This window comes from Engystomops pustulosus, chromosome 4, assembly GCF_040894005.1.
Source record: "Engystomops pustulosus chromosome 4, aEngPut4.maternal, whole genome shotgun sequence".
Classification (NCBI taxonomy): Eukaryota; Metazoa; Chordata; class Amphibia; order Anura; family Leptodactylidae; genus Engystomops; species Engystomops pustulosus.
The window spans coordinates 104,274,870-104,299,380 of record NC_092414.1 but is presented as its reverse complement, the minus strand read 5'-3'; the positions used below and the strand labels follow the sequence as shown (position 1 = coordinate 104,299,380).

General features: G+C 39.4%; 1 protein-coding gene across 3 annotated transcripts in view; it reads right to left on the bottom strand.

Annotated features, from left to right (window-relative positions):
• Positions 1-165: 165 nt before the first annotated feature.
• Positions 166-24,511, bottom strand: part of ST7 (suppression of tumorigenicity 7) — a 73,888-nt gene continuing 49,542 nt past the window's right edge. For 2 of the 3 annotated variants that reach the window (XM_072146955.1, XM_072146958.1), the window contains exons 7-15: positions 21,130-21,284; positions 20,763-20,860; positions 19,435-19,549; positions 17,863-17,935; positions 9,867-9,969; positions 7,777-7,927; positions 2,224-2,316; positions 1,198-1,337; positions 167-503 (exon numbers count right to left, since the gene is read on the bottom strand). In XM_072146955.1, coding sequence (XP_072003056.1) covers positions 408-503; positions 1,198-1,337; positions 2,224-2,316; positions 7,777-7,927; positions 9,867-9,969; positions 17,863-17,935; positions 19,435-19,549; positions 20,763-20,860; positions 21,130-21,284 — 1,024 coding nt within the window. In that variant the 3' untranslated portion in view covers positions 167-407. Of the gene's footprint in view, positions 504-1,197; positions 1,338-2,223; positions 2,317-7,776; positions 7,928-9,866; positions 9,970-17,862; positions 17,936-19,434; positions 19,550-20,762; positions 20,861-21,129; positions 21,285-24,511 lie in introns of all 3 variants that reach the window. The other variant, XM_072146957.1, reaches the window with a different exon arrangement.

Below are 24,511 nucleotides of genomic sequence, written 5' to 3'. Positions count from 1 at the left end.
ATAAAAAAAAAAAAAAGTGTAAAAAGTCAAGTCAAATCCACATGATTCAATTTTGTTAGACGTCCATGCAGACGTCATAGTTTTAGATGATGCGGTGAGTGGACCCAATCCAAGTTTGTAGAACTCATAGCTGCTGGTTAGTGGCAGCTGGAATGGACACAGCGGAGTCGGGCACTGAAAATTCTGCTGCCATACACAAAACTTTATTTTAAAGAATTGTTTTTTTTTTTGTATTTTTGTTTTTCTCTGAAGGCAAAATATAATTGAACATAATGGTTTTCCTCATTAACAACAAAAACAGTTTGTATATGAGAACAGACAGTCCATTGATGAACAGTTCCTTTTCAGGTCATGCTTTGTTGCTGGCAGCCATGATGTTGTGTTAATCTTCTAATGCTGCAGAAGTCTCAGATTCGTGTAAGTTGGTGCCACAAGCTGGAAGGAAGGATGCTTTCCACTTTCTCCATAACAAAGTTCAAAGGTGCAAACAAGGTGCTCAGAAACTGTTGAAAAAAGAGGAACACCTGATCAGCCATATAAAAGACAGGAGAGGTTTGGAAAGTGGATGTGAGCGTGTGACCGGTAACACAGCAAGTACAGGAGGCAATGGGAAGCGGATGTGAGCGTGTTACCGGTAACACAGCAAGTACAGGAGGCAATGGGAAGCGGATGTGAGCGTGTTACCGGTAACACAGCAAGTACAGGAGGCAATGGGAAGCGGATGTGAGCGTGTGACCGGTAATACAGCAAGTACAGGAGGCAATGGGAAGCGGATGCGAGCGTGTTACCGGTAACACAGCAAGTACAGGAGGCAATGGGAAGCGGATGTGAGCGTGTTACCGGTAACACAGCAAGTACAGGAGGCAATGGGAAGCGGATGTGAGCGTGTGACCGGTAACACAGCAAGTACAGGAGGCAATGGGAAGCGGATGTGAGCGTGTGACCGGTAACACAGCAAGTACAGGAGGCAATGGGAAGCGGATGTGAGCGTGTGACCGGTAACACAGCAAGTACAGGAGGCAATGGGAAGCGGATGTGAGCGCGTGACCGGTAACACAGCAAGTACAGGAGGCAATGGGAAGCGGATGTGAGCGCGTGACCGGTAACACAGCAAGTACAGGAGGCAATGGGAAGTGGATGTGAGAGTGTCGCCGCTAACACGGCAAGTACAGGAGGCAATGGGAAGTGAATACTTACAGCTTTTGCAAATACTCCCATAAGCTCTGGGAACTGATGTGTGAGAAGAGCCAACATGGCTGTGAAAGAGCACAATCCGGCTGTGAAGAGTATGAAGAAAGGAAGTTCTTTTTTTGGATACACAGAGACTTCATGAAAGGCTGTAAGCAAGGAAGAAGGTTTAGTATAACCACTATACTTCTATTACCAAAGTGGTAACAGTGACATGTGATGTAACTATTTTCTTTATGCTTCTCCTATACATTTCCCTTGTCAACAGTTTTCCCTGCAAATTATTGGCCAGCGGAATGATAAGGCAACTCTTCTCCCATCATTCACCAATATTCCAGAACTTGTGGACAGAGTAAGGGCCACTTCACACAAATGTGTGCAGACGGGGTGAAGACATGCTGCATGGTGGCAAGATGTCACAGGCTGCACACAGAGGACATGAGTCCCCGTATTATATAGAAATATTGTTCCCTCTGCAAGTGGAACAGCCATGCCAGATCTATATTAAAAAGCGGATAGTGTTGTGACAAACAACATCAAATCCTGGTTAAATAAATAAGAGCAGTTTGTTGTTGTCGTCCGTTCTTTGAACAAATGGCACACGGCTCATGAGACTCCTTGAAAAGTTTAGTCATCTCTGAAAAACTAGGAAATGCTCTGACTATAGTTTGAGGATCATTGTCTTTTTCCAGCTTATCTGCTTCAGTGTGGCATCCAATTTTTCAGATTCTAGTCACTGATTTTGCCAAGTTTAGATGGAGGTAGCCTTGGACTGTGTTTTTTTTTTTTTTTTTAAGCGCATTTGGCAAACAATTGCCAGACAACTTGTTATTGTTCACATGTGTTTGTAGAAAATTTTGTTTGCCTGGACCTACATAAAAACCAAACTTTTTAGTAGGAGAAGCAATTTTTTATCAGCAGACACAGATATAAGCCACTGATAACCTAATTTATTGGTTGACTGCCTTTTTTTTTATGAACCCTTATTTGTCAAGCAACTAACTATTTAGAAAGTATAGGATACACAGTACTTACAGGGAAGTAATTCTCTGTCAGCCGTTTCTGTGCAGATTGGGTATGGGTAAAAAAGGTGACCCTTTTCCAGTGGGTATGGAATCATTCTGAATGCTGAAAGACAAGTAACATCAGATTTGTAGTTAATAGATATATAGTAGAATGTCAACACAAGTGTTTTCTTAATAGCGAGAAAGGCAGCAGCCATGAATACGGTAAGTATCTTGAACACCTACAGATGAATACACACAGCATGTAATGTTTGGCTGCATATATCTCAGCTTTAGAGAGTTTAGAGGATATTTGCAGATGGTCAGGATCTGATCTGGATTTTGCATCAGAATTTTTAAGACAAAACCAGAAGTGGAACCTACACAGAGAAATTTTATTCATTATGTTTTGGACCATTCCTGGCTTTGGCTTAAAAATACTGATGCAAAATCCTGACCATGTGTTGACCCCTTGGCAGGATTTGTACTACAGTTTATAGACTCATGCAGGTCGGCTACACCATGGTGGTTTAAACCGCTTAAGAAATCTGGCATATGAGGTATTATCTCAGCAGTGAATTTGTGATTGTACACCAAAATTGTTGTGCAGCCAGTTCTTCAGTATTTCCTACGCCCAGAGGTGGCTGGAGTGGATTTGCTACTTTTTGAAAAGTTGTACGTCATAAAGGTGACGTGGACATCTGGATTTTAGACATTTTCTGTCAACTTGGAGACTCTTTTGGCTACAAGATGTAACAAGACTATAAACCCCAAGTTAGGTAGAGCAGGGGTCTTGTTAACAGATGGCATTTATTTTGGTGAATAAATCATAGCCGCCTGAAGTATATTTATGAAATAAAACCAGCATGTGTAGGATTTGATCAGTTACAGCCAAATAATGTAACACAGATTGTAGGGTAGTGTCCTGCATATTTGATATCTAATGTAACAAGAGCTTGTATATCTTCACCATGACTCTACTTTTATCAATTTTACAGGAAATCCCTGTAGCCTTCAAAGTCACATTGTTCCACTTTAATATTTCAGCAGTTGTAAGTGGTGTGAGAACAGCCGCACATGACTGATGTTCTCCTTATAATCATGCTTCCGGGAACAGATGACATCATATCAACATACATGGAAGACATTGAGAAAATAGCAAAATTGTGAGGACCGATATAATTATACAAAAAAACAAACATTTAGATTATAACATTGGCATTTCATGCAATATACTGTGCATATACAACAATAGACGTGTGAAGCATTGTAGAAGTGCTTCAGACGTCATAATGCAATGTATGAAGATTAGTGGAACATTTCAATCAATATTTATGCACAATTTCCTTGGTGTTAATATACGTAATGTATAATGTCATTACTTAATCTGTACACCTACAATAAATGGAGATGGGTATCGCACAGACTTCCAGTTCCTAATGATAATTTCCTGAGTTTATATTTATGTAAAGAATGGCTGAAATGGTTAAGGGAACAAATATCTGTTGTTACCTCAATAGTTCATGAAATAAACTGATACCAACAAGGCATGAAACTGGGATGAGTCTCTTGAGGGGAGAGAGGAAAAATCTAATTGGAAAATGGAAGACCAGAATGTTCCCTTCTTGGATGAAAATGAAGGACCTCTTTACATGAGGACAACTAGTGCAAGGAGACTGTAGAATCAAACCACAGGAACATTATTCCAAATTCATCCACTTCATAAATAGCAATTTCATCACATGTACTAATACATTCGTAACACTGTTATGTGCATCACTAAGTTAACAATGACTGGCAAGTAGGAGTGGAAATTACTCTCATAGTTAATAGTGGGGAGGACCAAGGTTTCATTACTGTAGAATTTTCAGATGGAAAATAATAGAATTGAAAAACATACACAGAGGGATGTAAAGAAGCCAGTGACTTGGGCAATGAAGGGCCCCCTGCGACACTTAGGGTCACTTAGAACCATCCAACGTCAGTTTTACCACCAGAAACTATGTGTCTTGGCATCAGCTGTCTGGCACTAAAGGATGCATCAACATGGTCAAAGAAAAACAATGAGAACATTGTAGATTGTACTATAATGGGGGGAATTTAACAATGTGTCTCACTTTCCACCAGTCTCTGCTAGAAAACTCTATTCTATTGCTGCGCCAGATTTATCACTGTGGTGATGTATTCTGGTGCAGTATAAGATAGTGATAGGCCTAAACAATGTGCCACAATTTTTGGCATACAGGCTATTTCCTGTTGGCTATGCCCTTTCACATGAGGCCCCCCCAAGTTGTAAAAGTTCCAAAAATGGTCTAAAATCCTTGATATTGTGGTGCAAGTGTGTTAATAAATGATCCCCAATAGCTATCACATAATGGTTTTAATGTCACAGCCAATACTGTGATTAACTTGTAAAGGAAGGAATTCAATAACTTGATATTTGGTGACACTGTGCCTCTTATATGCAGGTACAGCACCCTAAGAGCTGTGGGTTACACCAAGCAAATGACAGAGGAGTACAGAAGACAGAAAACACTTTCCACCATGTGACATGTAATAGAGAAACAAATATGCTGTGAAACTTTCCTTTATGGTTCCCTTCACTGACCGGGAAAAAACATTGAAATGTGTCCCCAATCAGTGTAGAAATGGCCTGGGCTATGGTAAAGTCCAAATGTTAGTGTAAAGGTTTTTATCTCCAAAAAAAAACTTTGTATAGTGTATCTTAACAAAAGTTAGCAATGCTGCATTCTGATACAGAATAAATTAACGAGTGGTGAGCGCAGACACCATTTGGTTTGGCCCCCACTATCACTGTTCCCCTGCTGTGGCTATATAAGGCAGAGGCCAGCAGGCACAATGTGATGTGAAGAGAGCTGCTGCTTAACAGGGAAAGGCGAGTACTTTATTATGCTGAAACAAGGAAGGAAGGAGGATTGGGGACCACAATATGATGGGGAGTTAGGGGTCACAATATTATGGGGGGGGGGGGGGGGGTTGTAATGGGGCCTAAATATAAGAGGGGGCCCACAGGATGAGGTGGACGTAAGAGACCATGAGAAAAGGGGGCCCACAACATGAAAATACACATTATTTTTGCCACTGAACTAAGACCAACTAAAGCAAATTCTATCTGGGTACTGTGTCTGCCAAATAAAAACGTACTAGACACTACCCCCCATTTTGTTATAAGCCAGGCCCTGTGATCATACAGCATGGGTGCTGGTGGAGTGGCCATAATAGTCCCTAGTTATGGGGGAAATGTACAGACAACCCTTTATATTGCAGATTTGTGTGCTGTAGATGGCACTAAGGGGTTAAATCCAGAACCACAGTGAGTCAACAGATGATGCAGACCCTGAAAGTGACATTGCAGAGAATTCATCCACATTTATTGTGTATGCACTTGTGTATATAATTTCATCTAAGTGCATACATCATGGATACACATTTGGACACATGCTTTCCTGAGTTCTTTATTTAAGCAGATCTTATTTTCAAGTGAAGTATGAAAACGTGTGTCTTGTATAGTCCGCTGCAGGGTGGATCTTTATATTGTATATATTGCGGCAACAAGTGACTGTATCATCTATGTCATACAGATGGCAAGTAAATGTGTCATGTATGTATTGTCTACACAATGTCTGACTAATGTGTTGTGTATTTCACAACCTCTGCTGCATAATGTCACCCCTCCACCCTGGAACAGAGCGAACCTACAAAACGAGGCACCTGACTCTCGCCAGCACCAACACCAACACGGCTGTACACGTGCAGCTCCAGTTCAGGTTAGCCAGCCTTGTTTGCTTTCCAATGAGATAAATACGGCGTCTGTTGTAACATCAGATGTCACCCTGTGCTGAATCAGTAGACACAAAGTCATGATCTGTACCAGCCCATGTATAAATGGAATGGCTGGACACCAGTAATACAGATGTTTGGTTAAACCTACAACATAGAAAAAAAGAGGTCTAGGATTTTTGGAATGTGTGAACATATCCTTGGGGCAGAGACAAGGCTATTATGGACACAATCCAGTCTTCAGCTGTCTACTACCTGAGAAACAGGCCTCAGGGACGTTATGTGGAATATATATGAAGATAGAATGAGACAAACATTCCGCCGAGGCACAATTATATGGATTTGATGGAGAACATGACACACTACAGGGGAACACAAAGCAAATATTAGCCTTTAATTACTGTATAATTATTTTATGGTAACTGTATCTATAATTCCGCCTGGCAGTTTATAAAGCAGTTGTATGAAGACAGAAGTATTCTATGTCTAAAACTGCCACCTGCTGGTAGATTCTGTGTACTACAAAAGAATTTCCACACCAAGAATTGCACTTAATAAACTTCTCATGTTCATCTAGCTACCAATAATCCTTGTTCTTCCAAAGAAAGCAAAACTTAGCCACCTCTAAAACCACAGGCTACAAGTAGCCAAGGTGCCAGAAGAACAGGAACCCAAAGCAGTGGTCACTTACAAAACCATAATTAAGAAGGATAGATTACTTGAGCAGACTGGTGATTTTCAGCTCAAAAGCAAAATGTAAAATGGTATAATAGTTATGTGCTGGGTTTTCAGAGACATGCAATTATGGTAAGGCATTAGAGGCAACACAAAGCTAGCACCACCTTCCTCTTCATCTTTCAGGATGCGGCACAATGGAGTTTGTGACCAAGTCCTGTGACTGGAGAATACACCTTTCACTACCCATCTACAACCATGAAACATGGGGGGGGTTTGACTATATACAAGGAGCAGGCACAGGCTATATACTGGGGGCAGGGGGCTACTGGTTTTATACTAGAGGGCTGCTGGCTATATACTGGGGAAACTGACCAATGTATTTCCCACCATCGGCTTATATTCGAGTCAAGTTTTTTTTGTATTAAAATTAGGTACCGCGGCTTATACTCGAGTATATACAGTATTTAAGAAACTGGTCTTCGTGGGAATAGCCCTTTAAGGATGCTGTATGGAGCAGTAGACATCTGTAGAGAATTCAGCAGCAATAAGCCACAGCTGGAAGAATGCGTTATGAAGTAAGGGAGCAGGTTACTCCCTATTAGTTTCTAGATGCTACGTCTGACTATCCTAGTGTGTGTGTGAGACAACTCTCAGCATGTGGCAAGCTAGTCACAGTGTGTCAGGAAGCAAAGTGGTCTTCTAAATGTAGTCCCTTATACTGTGTGGGGGTGTTATCAATTGTTAGTAATGTTGTCAGTATTTACTTATTTGGAAGTGGATGCTTTTTAGTAACTTTTGTGGATATGGTGTAGAAGGGAATTCAGGTGTAGGTTGTATCTATGAATTTAAGATCTGAGCCCTCTATACAGCCCGGGGCTCATATTAGCCTTTATTTGCCACGGATTTAAATAGTAGTTGTAAAAATGCTGCAAAATGAATTCTTTGATGGCAGATTACAAACACCAAATACGCACACCAACTTATCTTGAGGAAAGAAAAAAGGAACCCCAATACTAAAATCTTGCACAGTTCTAGGTACTGAAGGATGAATAGGATGCTGTGAATAACAGGCCAATAGGATTTAAAAAAGAACAATTATACTTACTCCCTTCCCACGTACAATGTAAGAGATTTAATGCTCCTTCTACCCTCTTCCAGTGCTGAAGGTGAAAGAAAGCGTATGCTATTGCTTCACTGTCACCTCTCTTCAGAATGTGCTCAGGGGGCAGGATTAAACTTTTCATTTCAAGAAGGTACTAAGATGCAAAAGAAGAAATACACATATGTTTTGTACACATTAAAAAAAAAAAAAAAAAAAAAAAGCATAAAAGATGTTGTCTTCTACATATATTTCCAAATCCCAATTCTCTCATATTCCATCTCAAAAGTAAAGAAGATATCTCTATCTATACGTATATTATAATATATATTAGCAGAATATATATACACATCTATACACTCTTCCTCAAATGTATGCATGTACAGATTGGTGAAGCTGGGGGAGAATTGCGCCCCATCACCATTCTTGTATTCTGGTTATAAAAAGGGTATCTATACCAAAAATATTTAGGCAAAAAAAAGATTAGATTTGACAATTCATTCCCTATGTGGTGGTGTAATTTCTTTGTCTGAATACAGGTAATCCTCTGATTTTTACTCCCTTTTCTTGATATGCATGTGTAAAGGGACAACACATCGCATCTACAAAGCAATACTTTCTCTCCCCTAATATTTACGCTTTTCAAACTTTCTGTAATTTGTTGTGAGTCTTAAGTATGATTTCATTTTATATCTATATTTATGTCTATGCAATAAAAAATGTATATATGCCTAAAGGCATCTTGTGAGTGAATTAATCCCAAAGATTATGGGGTGTCCTGGGGGGTTAGTGATGCTTTTATGGGCCTTCGCTTTATAATAGATCACTGGGATTTGTGGAAATTTTATGTTTAAATAATTGAATTCCATAATATTTAATATTTGCATATCTTTCATGTAATATAATTGATTGCTTTCTCTGGTAGGTCATGTAGTTCATTTTTATACTTCTGGGTTTATTTTTTAATATAATAAGTGTCTGTTTACAGCACTAGTATATAGCGTTATGTGTGGAATAGCTTTATGCTGTATAAAATATACTATATAACACTACAGGTGTAATAGTTTAATGCTGTATAAGGCTATTACACCATCTTCAACTAATCTTATAGAAGAAAACCAATATTATAGAGAATAGAGGAACTACAAATAATTAGTGCACTTAATTCCTTAGCACATGGTAGAAAATGGGGGGAATTTTGTTAATAAATATAACATGATGGTACACTAATTTAGAAGTTGTTGTAGCACAAAAAGTAAAGACTCTTGGAATAGGAAAAGGGAGGGAAATTGTTAAACATACAGGACAATAATGTGATTGGTCGAAAGATCGGACCAGAGGGACAACCTAGAATAGCAAAATAAGTTGAGCAGAAAAGAAAAAAGGGGAGAGTTTTATTCTTGTTTCCTGACTGGCCTAAGAAAATAGTAGTGGAGTAGTAGTGCAGCAAAATAAGAGGAGGGAATGGTATTTAAAGTGAAAGGGCATTTTGATTAGTGTATAGATTGGACTTCAGGGGAACTGCGAATATTAGAGTTTTAGAATTTTAGGGGACTAGAGAGGGAGCCGATTCGTTTGGGAGGGGATTTTACTATTATTGTGTTTAAAGGAATTGGAAGAAAGCCAATACTATGCCCCAAGTGAAGCCTGAAGAGGTGTTTAGCATCCAATACTAACACATGTTGATTTTTTACATTTTTTGGGATGTTTGTGAGTAGATATAATTATTTTTTTAACCCCAAACTCAAAAGGATCAAAATTACAGTGGATTCTGGACATTGGAGTAGACCGTTTGTGGCAGGGGAACCACTAGATCATACCCGAGAGAGATATCTTCTATACTCCTGACTGTATACTGGTGTGGTGAGAATGGACACTTTCGGAACCATACTTTTATGAGTTTTGGGGAATGAGCACTGGGATAAATTTATAATATTCATCGAACAGATAAATATGACAAAGAACTCCCAACTTTTCTTGATATTTCTTTGGAAATATGATCTATATGTGATTATGTCCTATTAGAGGCTAAAAGTCATCACTGTAGGATTTGGGTTCCCCTTTAAAGCCAGCCGTATTGATGAAAAGAGACATACTTTTGGCACATGTGGATTGAACTCCACCGCTCTGTGAATTGCTTCTACAGCATTCATTTCTGCTGTGCTGAGCCCTCGCCTTGATGCGGCTTCTGGGGAGAATCTGGGAACAACAAGCACAGGTATCACTGAGTAACAAGAAGAACTTCTATACAAGACATTACAAGTAGATTTGCATCATAAGATCTCTATAAACTATGACTTTTCTAAATTCGCTATATCTGCCTATCTTGGTGATGCAAGTTATACAACAGTACAATATGTTCAGCAATGTCACTCTATAGAATTATACCCTATGGCTCTGTGTTGAGGATGACGCTCATGATGTATTATCTACTATAGGAAATAAACCAGACCATGCAATTTCTTTCTCACCTCACGGCTAACTCCAGAGCTGTACTTGGCAGGCAGACAAAACAGGGAAAGCTGTGACAACCATTGCCCTGCCCTCCTAAGCTGGAGTCGCTGTGTAGGGAGGAAAGATGTTGCAGGTACTGGTCGATCTACAGGACAAAAAGAATGAAAACAAAAATTACTTGGACTTTCATGAGCGCACACATTGAACAGAATGCTGCCTCACAATCCTATCTGTGCCTGTTCTATGACTAGCTGCTTATATCCCACCACAAAATAAAGCAGTCATAGAGATTTAACCTTTCCATATTGACCGTTTAGTACCTACTGGTTAGAGAATATATGAAAAAAACCTGAAACATTCTAGATATAATTTCTTCCTAAACTTCTATAGATTGGTTTGTCAGGGTTTCACTACCTCTCCAAGGCTTCCACATTCAGGTACAGGAATGTAAGTGATACAAGAATGCTGAATACGGAGAGCAACGTGTATGGCAGTAAGCAACTACGTAGTAGCAACAAGGTAGTATTATCTGAAGGAGGATATTTAAAAAAATGCTCATTTGTTGCCATGCAGATTCAGTGGGGGTCATTTACTAATTTACAGGGGGGGCGTGGCCGAACGAAAACCCAACGGATTCGGAAAAACCGCCGCATTTAAAAAACAAAAAGTGTTGCGGAGCTTGCACTTACCTTCACCAGGAATAGGCCGGTGTACTTGAGTGCATTTCAGCGGACTTCAGCGCAACTACCTTACTGAATTCTGTCCGGACCCGAATCCACCGCAGAGAACGCGCCGCTGGATCGCAAATGGACCGGGTAAGTAAATCTGCCCTATTGTCTCTTATAGTTTGAATATTACAAGTGGGTGAGCTGCCATGGATAAAATACTAACAACATGGAAAAATCGATAATAACCTAATTTAATTAGAGTGGAGTCGAGTGGCATATAGAGGTGCTTCCGTGGCCTCCAATTCACATGTAAACAAACAGATATCCAACAAAAATTTTGTGAAAAATTATTTTTCTTTACATTAATTTTCTTACAGCTATTAACACATACCATGCGCTGATTCTGAATGAAACCATAAAGTCCATAAATAGTCCTTTTAAAGTCCAATAGACAGCAACAATCCACTCCAAACAATTTAGAAAGAGTCCCAGTCTTTTGTGAATGGGAACAGCGTGAGCTCACACCCGCTTTGTTTCGGGGATCCTCCCCTTTTCTCAAGCATGGATAAGGCCTCTGCAGGTCAGCTTAAATCCATAAAGTGTCTTAAAAGAGACAGACACCTGTAAACCATTTTACAAATGGAAAACCAATCTGTAACCATAGCTAAAGGACGATAGGGATAATTTGGGCTTAATGCATTCAAAGAATATATCCAATATGTCTCTTTAAAGTGTGACGCTTATCTTGTTCGTTAACACCACCACCCTCAACTTCTTGTAGAATACACCATTGCAAATCATAAACCCTATGTTTTTTTTTTTTTTTTTTTTAAGTGTTTAGCCACTAGTCTCCCCATATTGTTTATTTTTTTCTTAGTATCTTTTGTCTCCTTGTACCCCTGTGCATCGTCTTTTTTCATTCTAGACTCAAATGTCTTCTCCTATGGGAGAACGATGTTCATTTAATCTCACCTTTACTGTGCGAGTAGTTTGGCCTACTTATCTCATTTTTGGGGGGCAATATCAGAATACACCAACATATTGGCCAGAGATTTCCCCTTACAGTAAACAAACTGTGGAGAAGCTTGAAACAATGTGCCAAATCTCTCACATTTTAATAAATGCCAATGTATATTTTGAATTAATTTAAAGTGTTCATCATACGTAGATACATACCACAGTTCATCCTGTATACCTTTTTTAGTATCAAGAGGGTAGTAATTCGCTCTCACCTTCAACTCCCCTATTTGGTCACCTTCTGTACCATTCTTACTTCATTTTCATTGTACCCTCTTTACATGAAGTTTCCAATGAGGAGTTCCTTATTTTTATATTTAGCATCAGAGCTACAAATTCTCTTTGCTCTGACGAACTGACTCCTAGCTATGCCATGAAAAGTTGATGGGGGATAAAAACTTTCACGTCTCAACATATTATTCTGACAAAGGTGTCGCACAGTGGTATTAAACAAACAACAATATTTGGATGAAGCTTATTGCCAGTTGTCGGATGAAAAGGTATATAGGAGGTTGATGGGTGACCCAACGGAGTCTATAGCTAAAGAGACATAGAGGGTGTTAGCTGATGCCCTTCTGGGAGCATTGATATTTAATGAGGCATTTACAGTCTTCTTTAATAGACGTCCTATCTTATACCTCCTCCTGAAAATTTACAGAAGTAGGATGACCCTCTCCCCAAAGACGACTGATAGTCTCTGGGGTGAATTCAATCATCCAGCCACTTGTACTATACATGGATTCATTTTTATTTTAAAAAATTGTGAAAGGTTTGCCCTGTTTAAAGGATACTGGGGATTTTCTCAATAGAATTAAAGATGTTGAGGTGGACAATGTAACATATTTATGTACACTAGACATCAAAAGTCTATATACTAACACAAGTTATGTGAAGACGCTAAGCTAAGTAACCCTAGGATTCAATTCATTATGACATTGGTAGATCTTGGCGTAACTAGGAGCCACAGAGTGTTCTTGGTATAGACAACATTTTCAGGTCTGAATTTGAGCTTATACATGTGTAGGGGAGCCCGCACACATGTCTTGTCCAAATGGCTAAGATATGTGGACAATATCTTCCTTTTGTGGAAGGGTAGTGAATCTCAGCTGTTGTAATTTTAACAGTTTTTAAATTAATTACATTTTTGGTCGATTTCAAAAGATCTTCAGTACACTATCTGGAGGTTGAGGTCACTAAAAAAGAAGAAAAATTGGAAACTACATTGTTCACTAAACCAAGTCATCAGAATAATACGTTGAGACGTGATAGTCTTCATCCCCCATCAACTTTTCATGGCATAGCCAAGAGTCAGTTCTTCAGAGCAAAGAGAATTTGTAGCTTTGATGCTAAATATCATAAAAATAAGGAGAGAGGGTACAATGAAAATGAAGTGAGAATGGTAGGTGACCAAATAGGGGAGCTACATACAGGATGAATTGCAGTATATATTTATGTATGATGAACACACTAAATTACGATAATTAAAAATGTCATTTTGAAACATTGGAGTTTATTAAAATGTAAGAGATTTGGCAAATTGTTCCAGGCGTCTCCACAGTTAGTTTACAGTAAAGGGAAATCTCTGGTCAATATGTTGCTGCATTCTGATATTGCAAAAACGCCTGCTTATCGGATTTTGGGGGGCAAACTTGACGCAAGGGCACATATGCCTGTATGGAATGCCAACACAGTTCAGAGATTATCAGGGGTGAGACTACTAGCCATCTATTAAACGGTTATCCTGTACCAGTGTGAGGCTATTTTCTAATTCTAGCAATGTTATATACAGTACTTGCTGAAATGCCCATGTGGTAAAATATATGTTGGCCAAACTACTTGCACAGTAAAGGTGAGATGAAATGAACATTGTTCTGCCATTTTTATGGTTTATGACTTGCAACATCTTTTTCTACAAGAAGTTGAGGTGATGTTGTTAATGATGTGAAGTTAAATGACTGATTGATTTGTCAAAAAAAAAAAAAAAACCCCGTGTAGCGCTGTGTAATCTGTGTGCACTATATAAATATTGGAATTATTAAGGCTGCATATAAGTTGTAATATATTATGATGCTGTATTGATTATATTATAGAATGTTGTGCTCATATGTTATCGTCCTCTGCGGAGTTTCTGCTAGATTGTAAACCCTTTTGCAAATGGAAAACCAAACGTCTGTCTCTTTAAGGCGCTGTATGGATTTAAATGACAACCTCCACCAGGATCATGGATTGTAAAGCAAGGACACCGACAAACTGGTGTGTGCCCCCTCTGGCAGGATCCACCCTGCTTTAAGCTTCTTATGCCTTTGTTTTTAAGAAAAAAAAGGTTATAAAAAGTATGCAAATAAGCCTAATGGGTCCCCAGGCTCCATTAACACCTAGGCAAATAAGCCTAATAAGCACCTTGAGACCCTCAGGCTCATTTGCAAATGTTAAAAATACATTTTTTGTAAAAACCAGAAGCTAAAAAGGTGTAGATCCCGCTAGAGGGGGCACACACCAGTATGTCAGTGTGCTTGGTTTACAATCCTTCATCCTGGTGATAGATGTCCTTTAAGCTTACCTGCAGAGGCCTTGTCCATGCTTGAGAAAGGGGAAGGACCACTGAAACATAGCGGGCATGAGCACGTGGTGTTCCCATCCACGAGACTGGGACTCTGACGAAATTGTTTGGAATGGATTTTTGCTGTCTATTGGACTTTAACCCCTTAACGACTTGGCCTTTTTTAGTTTTTTCACTTCCATTTTTCACTCACCAACTTCAAAAATCTATAACTTTTTTATTTTTCCACAAAAAGAGGTGTGTTATGGCTTATTTTCTGCGTAACAAATTGCACTTCATGTTGACGGTATTTAATATTCCATGGCGTGTACTGGGAAGCGGGAAAAAAAATTCCAAATGCAGTGAAAATGGTGAAAAACCACATTTGCGACGTTTTCTTGTGGGCTTGGATTTTACAGCTTTCACTCTGCGTCCCAAATGACATTTCTGCTTTATTCTTTGGGTCAGTACGATCACGTGGATACCAAATTTGTATAGGTTTTATAATGGTTTCATACATTTAAAAAAATTAAAACCTCCTGTACAAAATATTTTTTTTTTTTATTTTGCCATCTTCTGGCGCCAATAACTTTTTCATACTTTGGTGTACGGAGCTGTGGGTGGTGTCATTTTTTGCGAATTTTGATGGCGTTTTCATTACTATAATTTTTGGGACTGTGCGACCTTTTGATCACTTTTTATGAATTTTTTTATATTTTTCAAAATGGCAAAAAAATGCCATTTTCGACTTTGGGCGCTATTTTCCGTTACGGGGTTAAACACAGTGAAAAAACTTTATTATATTTTGATAGATCAGGCAAGATAGATAGGCGATACCTAATGTGTTTATGATTTTTACTGTTTATTTATTTTTATATCAGTTCTAGGGAGAGGGGGGGTGATTTGAACTTTTAGGTTTTTTTTATTATAATTTTTTAAAACTTTTTTTTATTTTTACTATTTTTCAGACTCCCTAGGGTACTCTAACCCTAGGTAGCCTGATTCATCCTATCATATACTGAAGTATGGCAGTATATGTGGATTTTACTCCCCATGCATTACAATGTGCAATTAGCACATTGTAATGCATGGGTTAAAACGAAGTAGCCTCGGGTATTCGGAACACCCGAGGCTACCATGGCGACGGATCGCCATGCGGCGCCATCTCTTTGAAGCCGCCGGCAGCATTGCCGGCGGCGATCAAGGAGAAAACACCCGCAATCGGTGCTAGCACCGATCGCGGGTGTTACCGGTAAGCCTTTGCTGCAATATGCAGCAAAGACTTACCGGCTATGAAGAAGGCTCGGCCCGCGAGCCCTCTCCATGCACCGGGGCACGGCGCGCGTAACCCCGGGAAGGGGTTAAGGCATGGAATGTGTTAACCCCTTCAGGACTCTATTTGGCCTCAAATCTTCCCTGTGTCACTATAAGCGGATACAGCTGTGGAATGCTAGAAGATATCCAGGCGATTTTAAGATTGTTTTCTCGTGACACGTTCTTCAAATTAGTTTAAAAATTTGGATGATATCTTTTGTGTTTAGTTATGAAAAAAACTGAAATTTTTTTCCAAAGTTCTAAATTCTCTACTTTTGAAGTAGATAGTCACATAGCACCCAAATAAATTCATAATTACATTTCCCAAATGTCTGCTTTATGTTCCCGTGGATTTTTAACATTCCACATATTTTACTAGAATGTTATGAGGCTTAGAATTTGGGTGCCATTTTTCAGATTTTTTGGAAAATCACCAAAACCCGTATTGAGATGGACCTGCTCAACTTTCAAATGATTGTGAGAGGCCTAAATAATAGCAAGACTAGTAAAATACCCCATTATGGAAGCTACACACCTCAATGTATGAAAAAACACACTTGCTTTATTAACCCTTTAGGGTTTTTTTTTTTAGGTTAAAACAAAATGGAGGTGCGGTCTACAAAATATTTTTTGACAATACATTAATCTTGGTGGAAAATTAAACATTTGCAATGGATTAAATAAAAATAGGCTCCACAAAGTTTGATACCTAATTTCTCCTGAGTACACCGATGCCCTATATGTGGTGGTAAACTGCTGTATGGGCCGGGTATAGAATGGAAGGAGCACCATCCAGAGTATATTTGCATTGTCCAATTGTACAGGCTATAATTTTCTTTCTTTTTATTGTGGAGTATAAGGGGTTATTTTTTTGCCACATGAGATGCACTTTTCTAGTACATAATTTTTGAGCATCTATAGCGAATCGGTGAAATTTTATTGGAAATGAAAATCATCAATTTTAGGTTTTTTTTGGGCCGCTTACCATTCCATTAAAGAAGTATATTATTTTTATTCCATGGGTCGTCACAATTCTGAAAATTCCTCATTAATATAGATTTTTTTTAAAATTGATCCCCAATTTTATTGAATAAAAAAGTAATTAGGTAAAATGTTAATCTTAGCACCACTTTCTTTTCATATGCATAACTATTTTTTATTTTTTGGCTGACAAATCTGGTTAAGGGCTTATTTTTGCGAGAAGTGTTGTTCTTTTTAGCGGTCTTATTATGGAGAATGTAACATTTTTTAAATGGTAGGAATTAAAAACATATTTTCGGAGGTTTTTTTTTTTTTTCTTTTTTTTTACAGGGTTCACTCTTGAGAAAAGAGCTGTTCTTTTTAGTGTTCTTATTTTACAGTGCGTAACATTTTTTTATCACATTTTAGAGCATTTTTTAAAGGGTATTAATTAAAAATTATGTATTTTAGGAACATTTTTTGCATGATTCTCCCCTTTGTTTACAGTGCAGGTCCAGTAACGATTCTGTTTTATTATGCAGATTGTTATGGAAGCGGCAATACCAAATATGTGGGGGCTTTTTGTGCATTTGTGTTTTCTATACTTTATTAAGTGTTTGTATGGGAAAGTGACATTTTAGGGGCTTATATTTTTATGCAGACGCATGCGCAGACAGTTTACAGTCAGACCCGGAAGGGGGTCTTACTGCTTAGGATATCTGGCAGCCCCGGGGAAATTGGTAGACCTCGGCTGCCCAGAAGTGGATCAGATCCCCTTCCCCAGTAAGCGGCACAGGGGAACCGATCCATAGGGGGAAGACCCTTAAATGCCGCGGTCACAAGTGTTCGATCGTGGTGTCAGCTGTAATATACAGCTGGCAGCCGTGGCTTCTGGTGCCGGCTCCATTTGCAAGCCAGTGCCAAAGCAGGGCGTAATAGAACGTCCTTATGCGGGAAGTATCTTCCCGCGGGGGCAAACTATTACGTCTAGGTGGGCATAAGGATTAATAGATGCAAGAATATTCATACAAAGAAAAAGAATGTTGCACAAAATTGCTGTTGGCTGTTTGTTTACATGGATATAATATTTACCACCTGTGCAATATAAAGGAAGATAGTAGGAAAATAAGAAGCACTTACTTGTCTGATACTGCTCGTGCTTTCAGCAGTGCTGCTGTGTAACATATTGTAGCAGATTTTGGTAAGCTTATATCTGCAGGTAAACAGAAAAGTAATACAGGCTTGTAAGTGTGGCTAGGGCATGTGCTAGGATTACTGTAATTATTGTGTGTTGACAGCATTAGAAAGTTTATATATAAAATCTTTTTTGTTAAAAAGGAACCCGTCAGATAAATTAACCCACGCTAAACATACATTTGAAAACAGCCATTATACAGCAGTACAACAATTTTGTTCCGCAACATGCCTGTAATGTTCCACATCCGTTCATAAAGTAGACTGACCATCTATGAAATGAACACATGTGAGCTTGATCATACTCTTTCCTTTGAGCCAAGTCCAGTCTATTATGTCCTTCCCCCTCCCACAGGAATGAGAGAAAGCTGGCTGTGTGACTTGCAGAAGAGAAATCAACTCCTCTTTCACCCCTCCCTCAATAATTCTCTCTAGCAAGTCAGTCAGCCAACATTTCTTTCATTTCTGAGGGAGGGGTGAATGATGTAGCGGATCAGAGTTCCCTCGGCTGAAGAGAAAGTAGGCGGCACAGCTCAGCTGGAAGAACATGCTTAGAGGGTGAGTCAATGTTAAGAACGGACTGTGGAGCCATGGAGAAGGAACAATATAGGGATAGCTTCAAGTTAAAAGTCCATGATGAAAAATGACAACGAAACATGAATAAGCACCAACAAAACCAATATGTAATGTATATACCAAAGTTTTTGTAAAGGGGTTGTCTGACTATTATAAAAATGTAGCAGCCGGGCTTTTTTTTTTTTTAAAAAAAAGCTGTACTCCCCTCCTCCCTCGCATACGGTGTCCTGCGGTGCGGTCTGTCGGAGCCGTGCCCCTGTTTGTTTACAGGAGCATCCACCGGATGCGGAGGAGGGGGTGGGTAGAGCTTTATTTTATTTTTTTAAAGCCTTCCCCAGCTTGGCTGCAAAATTTTTATAATAGTTGGAAAGCCCGTTTAAGGATATATCACATAATACTAAATGCCTAAAATGAGCGAGTACCTCGATTGGGCTAATCTAATTCTTTTGTGGATATAAGCCGCGAGAGAGAAGTCTAGCAGCTGCAACTCCTGTGGTTATAACCACTGTTTAATACTCCTGGCAGACATCCACTTCCCTTGTCAGGGTGGGAGCTATTGGGGAACATCGGGTTAGTATTGTTATACAGGGACTAATAGGCTTAGAACTGCTGATCCTGGTGTCTAGTCATCTAAGCACCCCCGGCCTGCCTGACCTTGCTACCCGGTGACCTGTAGTGGGATTTAACCTTTGCTTTGTTCTACGTTGTAATATCATACTACTTGGTCATTATCTGTATGTACATTACTTAAAATTAGCTTAATTTAGCAGAGTTTCTGGTACAATTGAGTCTGTTTCATGACTACACATTGGAATGCATATTTCAGTAAAGGTTATGTTTTAAGTTGAATATACCTCACCATTTGTTTGTAGGGAATTGGATGTGACATCATACAAGAAGCAACCGTGGTGCAGGATAAGAGCGTACAAGACATGAACTCACCATCATACTTTGCTAAAACTGCTTGTACATCTGCATACGCCTGGAGCTCAAGCAAAGCTTCTAACAAGTTCTCATGAATATTGAACATACTCAGTAGTGGGAACTCCTTCATCAACTAGAAGAAATGAGACTGGCTTTAGTGACAGACACAGGAGAATCTTCACAGCCTTACAGAGATAGACACCTGCAGGGAATCTTCTGAAATGATAACCAGAAACACACTATTACATTTTCCATATTTGGCCGGAGGACTGATCAGTGTTTCTCATGGCTGAAGTCAAAATTGGACTCCTAAGTTAACAAAAAAAGTGTACAGAGAGCATGTCTTCTGTGCAATAGTCATGTAATACCTGTATCGACTACTTTTATTTCACCGCATGGAGCCACATCTCATCAGACCTGGAGAAGAGGGCATCTTTACATTCACATGTGATATAGATATTTGGAGTGTGGTCATGGCTACTTAATGATGGTACAGACAATAGGTTTAGTGAAAATGCAATCACTGATTTCCCTTTTAAAGACCGGCCGCAAAAGCCTCTCTGATCAGTTTCATTTCATTATAATTGTGAGTTTTAACTTATGTGGCTCCCTGTCAGAATACTGTGTTGAGTCCCGGGGAAGGGGGATTTAGGTTTGGATGAATTTCAAAGATTAATACTTGTCTTGTCTCTGCTCAACCCCTCCTCCCTCTTCCACACTCCTCAGCTCTCTGCCGCCTCCTTCCTGCTTGTTTAGAACCCCTTTCTCTCCCATTGATGTAAGCTCACCACATGGTTAGCTCTGTCCCTGTGTGAGTGAAGGAGCAGGAGGGAGGAGTTAAGTGCAAGCAGAAAGGAGGGGCCGAGAGCTGAAGAATATGGATGAGGGAGAAGAAATTAAGCAGACATGCATCCAAACCAAATCCCTGCCAGGACTAAGCACAGGATTCTGGCAGGGAGCCAGATAAGTTAAAATACACAATTATAATAAAATAAGGAAAATTCTCAGAGAATGGACAATGGCATCTTTGCAATCCGGGTGTAATGGGCTTTTGCAACCTGTCTTTAGTAAATGAGGTTCCTGGTGATAGAATACTTCTTAAAGGGAACCTATCTTTACCCAAGTTTGAGCAGTGCTTCAATATTAGGTTATGTTCACATTGGCTTCAGAGGCTTTTGTTCTGTTCTGTTCAGCAACATTTGATGGAAAGAATATTGCTGATTGTCTTTTGCCAGACCTGGTAGAATTTATATATATTTAAAACCAATGAAAATTCAGTAAAAGTCGAAATAACCCAAAGCACAAGCCAAAAGAATGGTCCCATAAACTTTAGTGAAAACACTCACATCTCTCATCATCTTCACAGCTTCCCTTGTTCTTCCTAGCTTCCGTGCACACATTGCTAATCTTCTTTTAATGTATACCAATACATTTGTGTCTCGTCCTGTAAAAAGACAAGGGTATATTAAACCTATGTAGCAAGTAGTATCTAAACTGTTACAGGCCTGCCCACAGGTGTTACAGAAATGCCCTTGGGTAATCTGGGTCACGTGTCACATGCTAATAATATATAATATATATATAATATATACAATAATAAAAAGTCAATAAAAATATATATCTTCATGTAGTCTGCTTGTAGGAGGCAAAGCATTGCAGTTCACACTTTTCACTACATACAGAATAAAAAGCTGATGTAAATGAGATGCTTACGGTGCTGAGCTTCATACTGAGCCCCATGGTGCTGTAATTGCTGGCTTCGTCTGTAGCAGCCTTCCCCAGCCTTCAGGGCTTGCTTAAACAACTTCTCAGCCTCTACAATTGTCGTAGCCTCCTCCTCAGCCAGTAGAATAAATGCTGTGGCACATCTGTGCTCCAGACAAAATGAAACAAAGACTTTAGGTGTAAGTGATCTGCCACATACAAGGTGCATTACGTGTAAGGCTGGGCGATGCCCACATGAGAAGCCACATATACTGAAAAAACAAAGTGCAAAGCCAGGATTCCAGCCCTTAAATGTGATCTGCGCAGTGACAGTGGTCTTTAATGTTTTTAAGACAGAGACAAGGCTTTAGTAATAGGGCTGTGCAGTCGATAAGCCAAACTTTGGACTCCTTAATTTCCCCAACTCCAGTGACCAGGATGCCACGTCTAACATTTTACCCATTGACTTTGATCTGTAGCAGAGAAGCTTCACAACGTGCAGAACACATTAACAAGCCAATAAGCACTTCTATAACAGATAGAAGCGTCCATTTTTGCAGGAGACATGGTAGTGGTAAGTGCAGTTAAGAAGTTCTCACCGTTTCCAAGTCCTTTCCTGCTCTTCAGCTTTAGGGCCAACTCCTGATGTTTGTTGAATGCGCTGCCATCAGAACCTAGAGAAGAGCGGCCCCAGGAGTAGCAAGTACTTGTCAGCTGTACTGCACTGCTCCCAGTTCTGCTCGGGATCCTGATGCTAGTGCATACAACCCGTAAGGGACATAGACTCAGTATTTGCCTGCTGTGGGGGTCTCCCTAATCAATGTCTTCTCTGGGCTCTCTCTAATACTATCATAGTCTACTCTGAGGTCTCCAGTATTATCATTATTATTATTATTATCTGCTATTATTTTTACCTCTGAATGCAGTGTTTGGTTTCTGAAGTAGTATTTATTGCTGTACTGTGGTATTTATAATTTCTGTGGTGGCATTTTGTGTTGTGCTGTGGTTGTTGGTTCATCTAGGGTGCTGGTATCTGGTGGGGCCCTTAAACTTAAAGGAAATCTACCATTTGATTTCATGCATTATGAACCAAACATACCCTAAGAATGCTGTAGCTACACTGATGCAGGTTCTTATTTAATCCCTGAGCTGAGTGGTTTTGCTTAGAAAACTAAATTATAAAATTCAGGATAATGAGGCTCTGTCGCTCCTTTGCCTGGCTCAGCGCTTCTCCTCTTGCACTGCTTCAGAGAATGATGTAATCACTGTGTTGTGCCTGACAGGCCAAAGTAGTCAATCGCTGCACCATCCCTCAGCTGCTGTGTATCAGCTTGAGTAGTCCTGTCTGGACAGTTCAGGAAGCTCCGTGTAATGTGTTTATGAACGGCAAGCAGCATGCAACCTAGCATTCTCAAGGTATGTTTGGTTAATAATGCATGAACTCGAATAGTAGATTTCCTTTAAGTGGGATAACAATGCAGTCCTTGGACCAATCAAAGTTATTCACCCCTGACCTAAATCCTTCAGGAATAAAAGACATTTAAAAGGAATATACCGTATATTCCGGCGTATAAGACGACTTTTGAAGACAGAAAAATCTTCTGTCTGGTCTGGGGTCGTCTTATAAGCCCGTAATTGACCGGCGGGTCGCGCTGCATGGAGAGGGCTCACGGGCATATTGCAGCAAAGGCTTACCGGTAACACCCGTGATCGGTGCTAGCACCGATCGCGGGTGTTTCCACAGCGATGACTGCCGGCAAAGCTGCCGGCAGCCTCAAAAAGATAGCGGCGCATGGGCGCCGCCATCTTACCTGGGATCGCCGCTCCCCGTGACGTCATCCGCGGCGGCGATCCGTCTCCATGGTAGCCTCGGGTCTTCCGAAGACCCGATGCGATTTCGTTTTAACCCCTTCATTACAATGTGCTGATAGCACATTGTAATGAATGAGGAGGAAAATCCCCAATATACTGCCATACTATAGTATGGCAGTATATGATAGGATTGATCAGACAACCTAGGGTTAAAGTACCCTAGGGAGTCTGAAAAATAGTATAAATAAAAAAAAAAAAAAAGTTAAAAAAAAAAAATAATAATAATAATAAAAAACCTAAAATTTCAAATCACCCCCCTTTCCCTAGAACTGACATAAATATAAATAAACAGTAAAAATCATAAACACATCAGGTATCAACGCGTCCGAAAATGCCCGATCAAAATATGATAACGGTTTTTCAATGCGTTTAACCCCGTAACGGAAAATAGCGCCCAAAGTCGAAAATGGCACTTTTTTGCCATTTTGAAAAATATAAAAACATCTATAAAAAGTGATCAAAAGGTCGTACAGTCCTAAAAATGATATCATTGAAAATATTATCAAATTTCGCAAAAAATGACACCACCCACAACTCCGTACACCGAAGTATAAAAAAATTATTAGTGCCAGAAGTTGGCAAAATCAAAAAAAGAATTTTTGTACAGGAGGTTTTCATTTTTGTAAATGTATAAAAACATTATAAAACCTATACAAATTTGGTATCCCCTTAATCGTACCGACCCAAAGAATAAAGTAGACATGTCATTTGGGGCTCTCAGGGAAAGACGTAATATCCAAGACCACAAGAAAATGCGTTTTTTCACCATTTTCATTGCATTTGGAATTTTTTTCCTGCTTCTGAGTACATGGCATGGAATATTTAATAAAATAAAAATTTAAGGTAAAGTATGGTAACATTTACAGTAAAATGGACGATGGTAATGTTGTTGTTGTATGCCTTATGTTTATGAGCGACAGTTTTCCTGCTATATACCTGCATGTCATAAGAATTTACATTAAAAAAAGGACCATGTTAAATTCAAATTTTTTTAAAAAATTTTTACCTGTGTTTTGTATGCGTTGGAAAAGGGGTAGTCTTATACGGCGAATATATCTTAAACTCTATATTTTAACAGGAAAGTAGGGGGGGTCATCTTATACACCAAGTCGTTTTATACGCCGGAATATACGGTATATATAATAAATTATTAAAATAATTACATTATTTGTGGAGTTGGTCCATTTTATCAGTACACTGACTCCGACTCCACAGCCCTGTTCAACGTAGCTAAAATTGTACACAAATTAATTAGGTTTCCATACAGTGAAGTGCTAGTTTTTGGCAGTGTCAGTGTCTTAATCCTGTAGTGAAAAAACTTGAAACTGTTGTCTACAGAGAGCGGCCTTATTCCACCTTTATGAATATCTTTGTATACACTTCTTCCAATGGGGCTTTGCCTGAAATATTCACTGAAGGCTTCCTGCACACCAAGCTCATCAGTGCACGAATGACACTCAAACTCTGATAACAATAAAGACTGGAATCCACGGCCATGTGCCTGAACCCATAGAAGTAA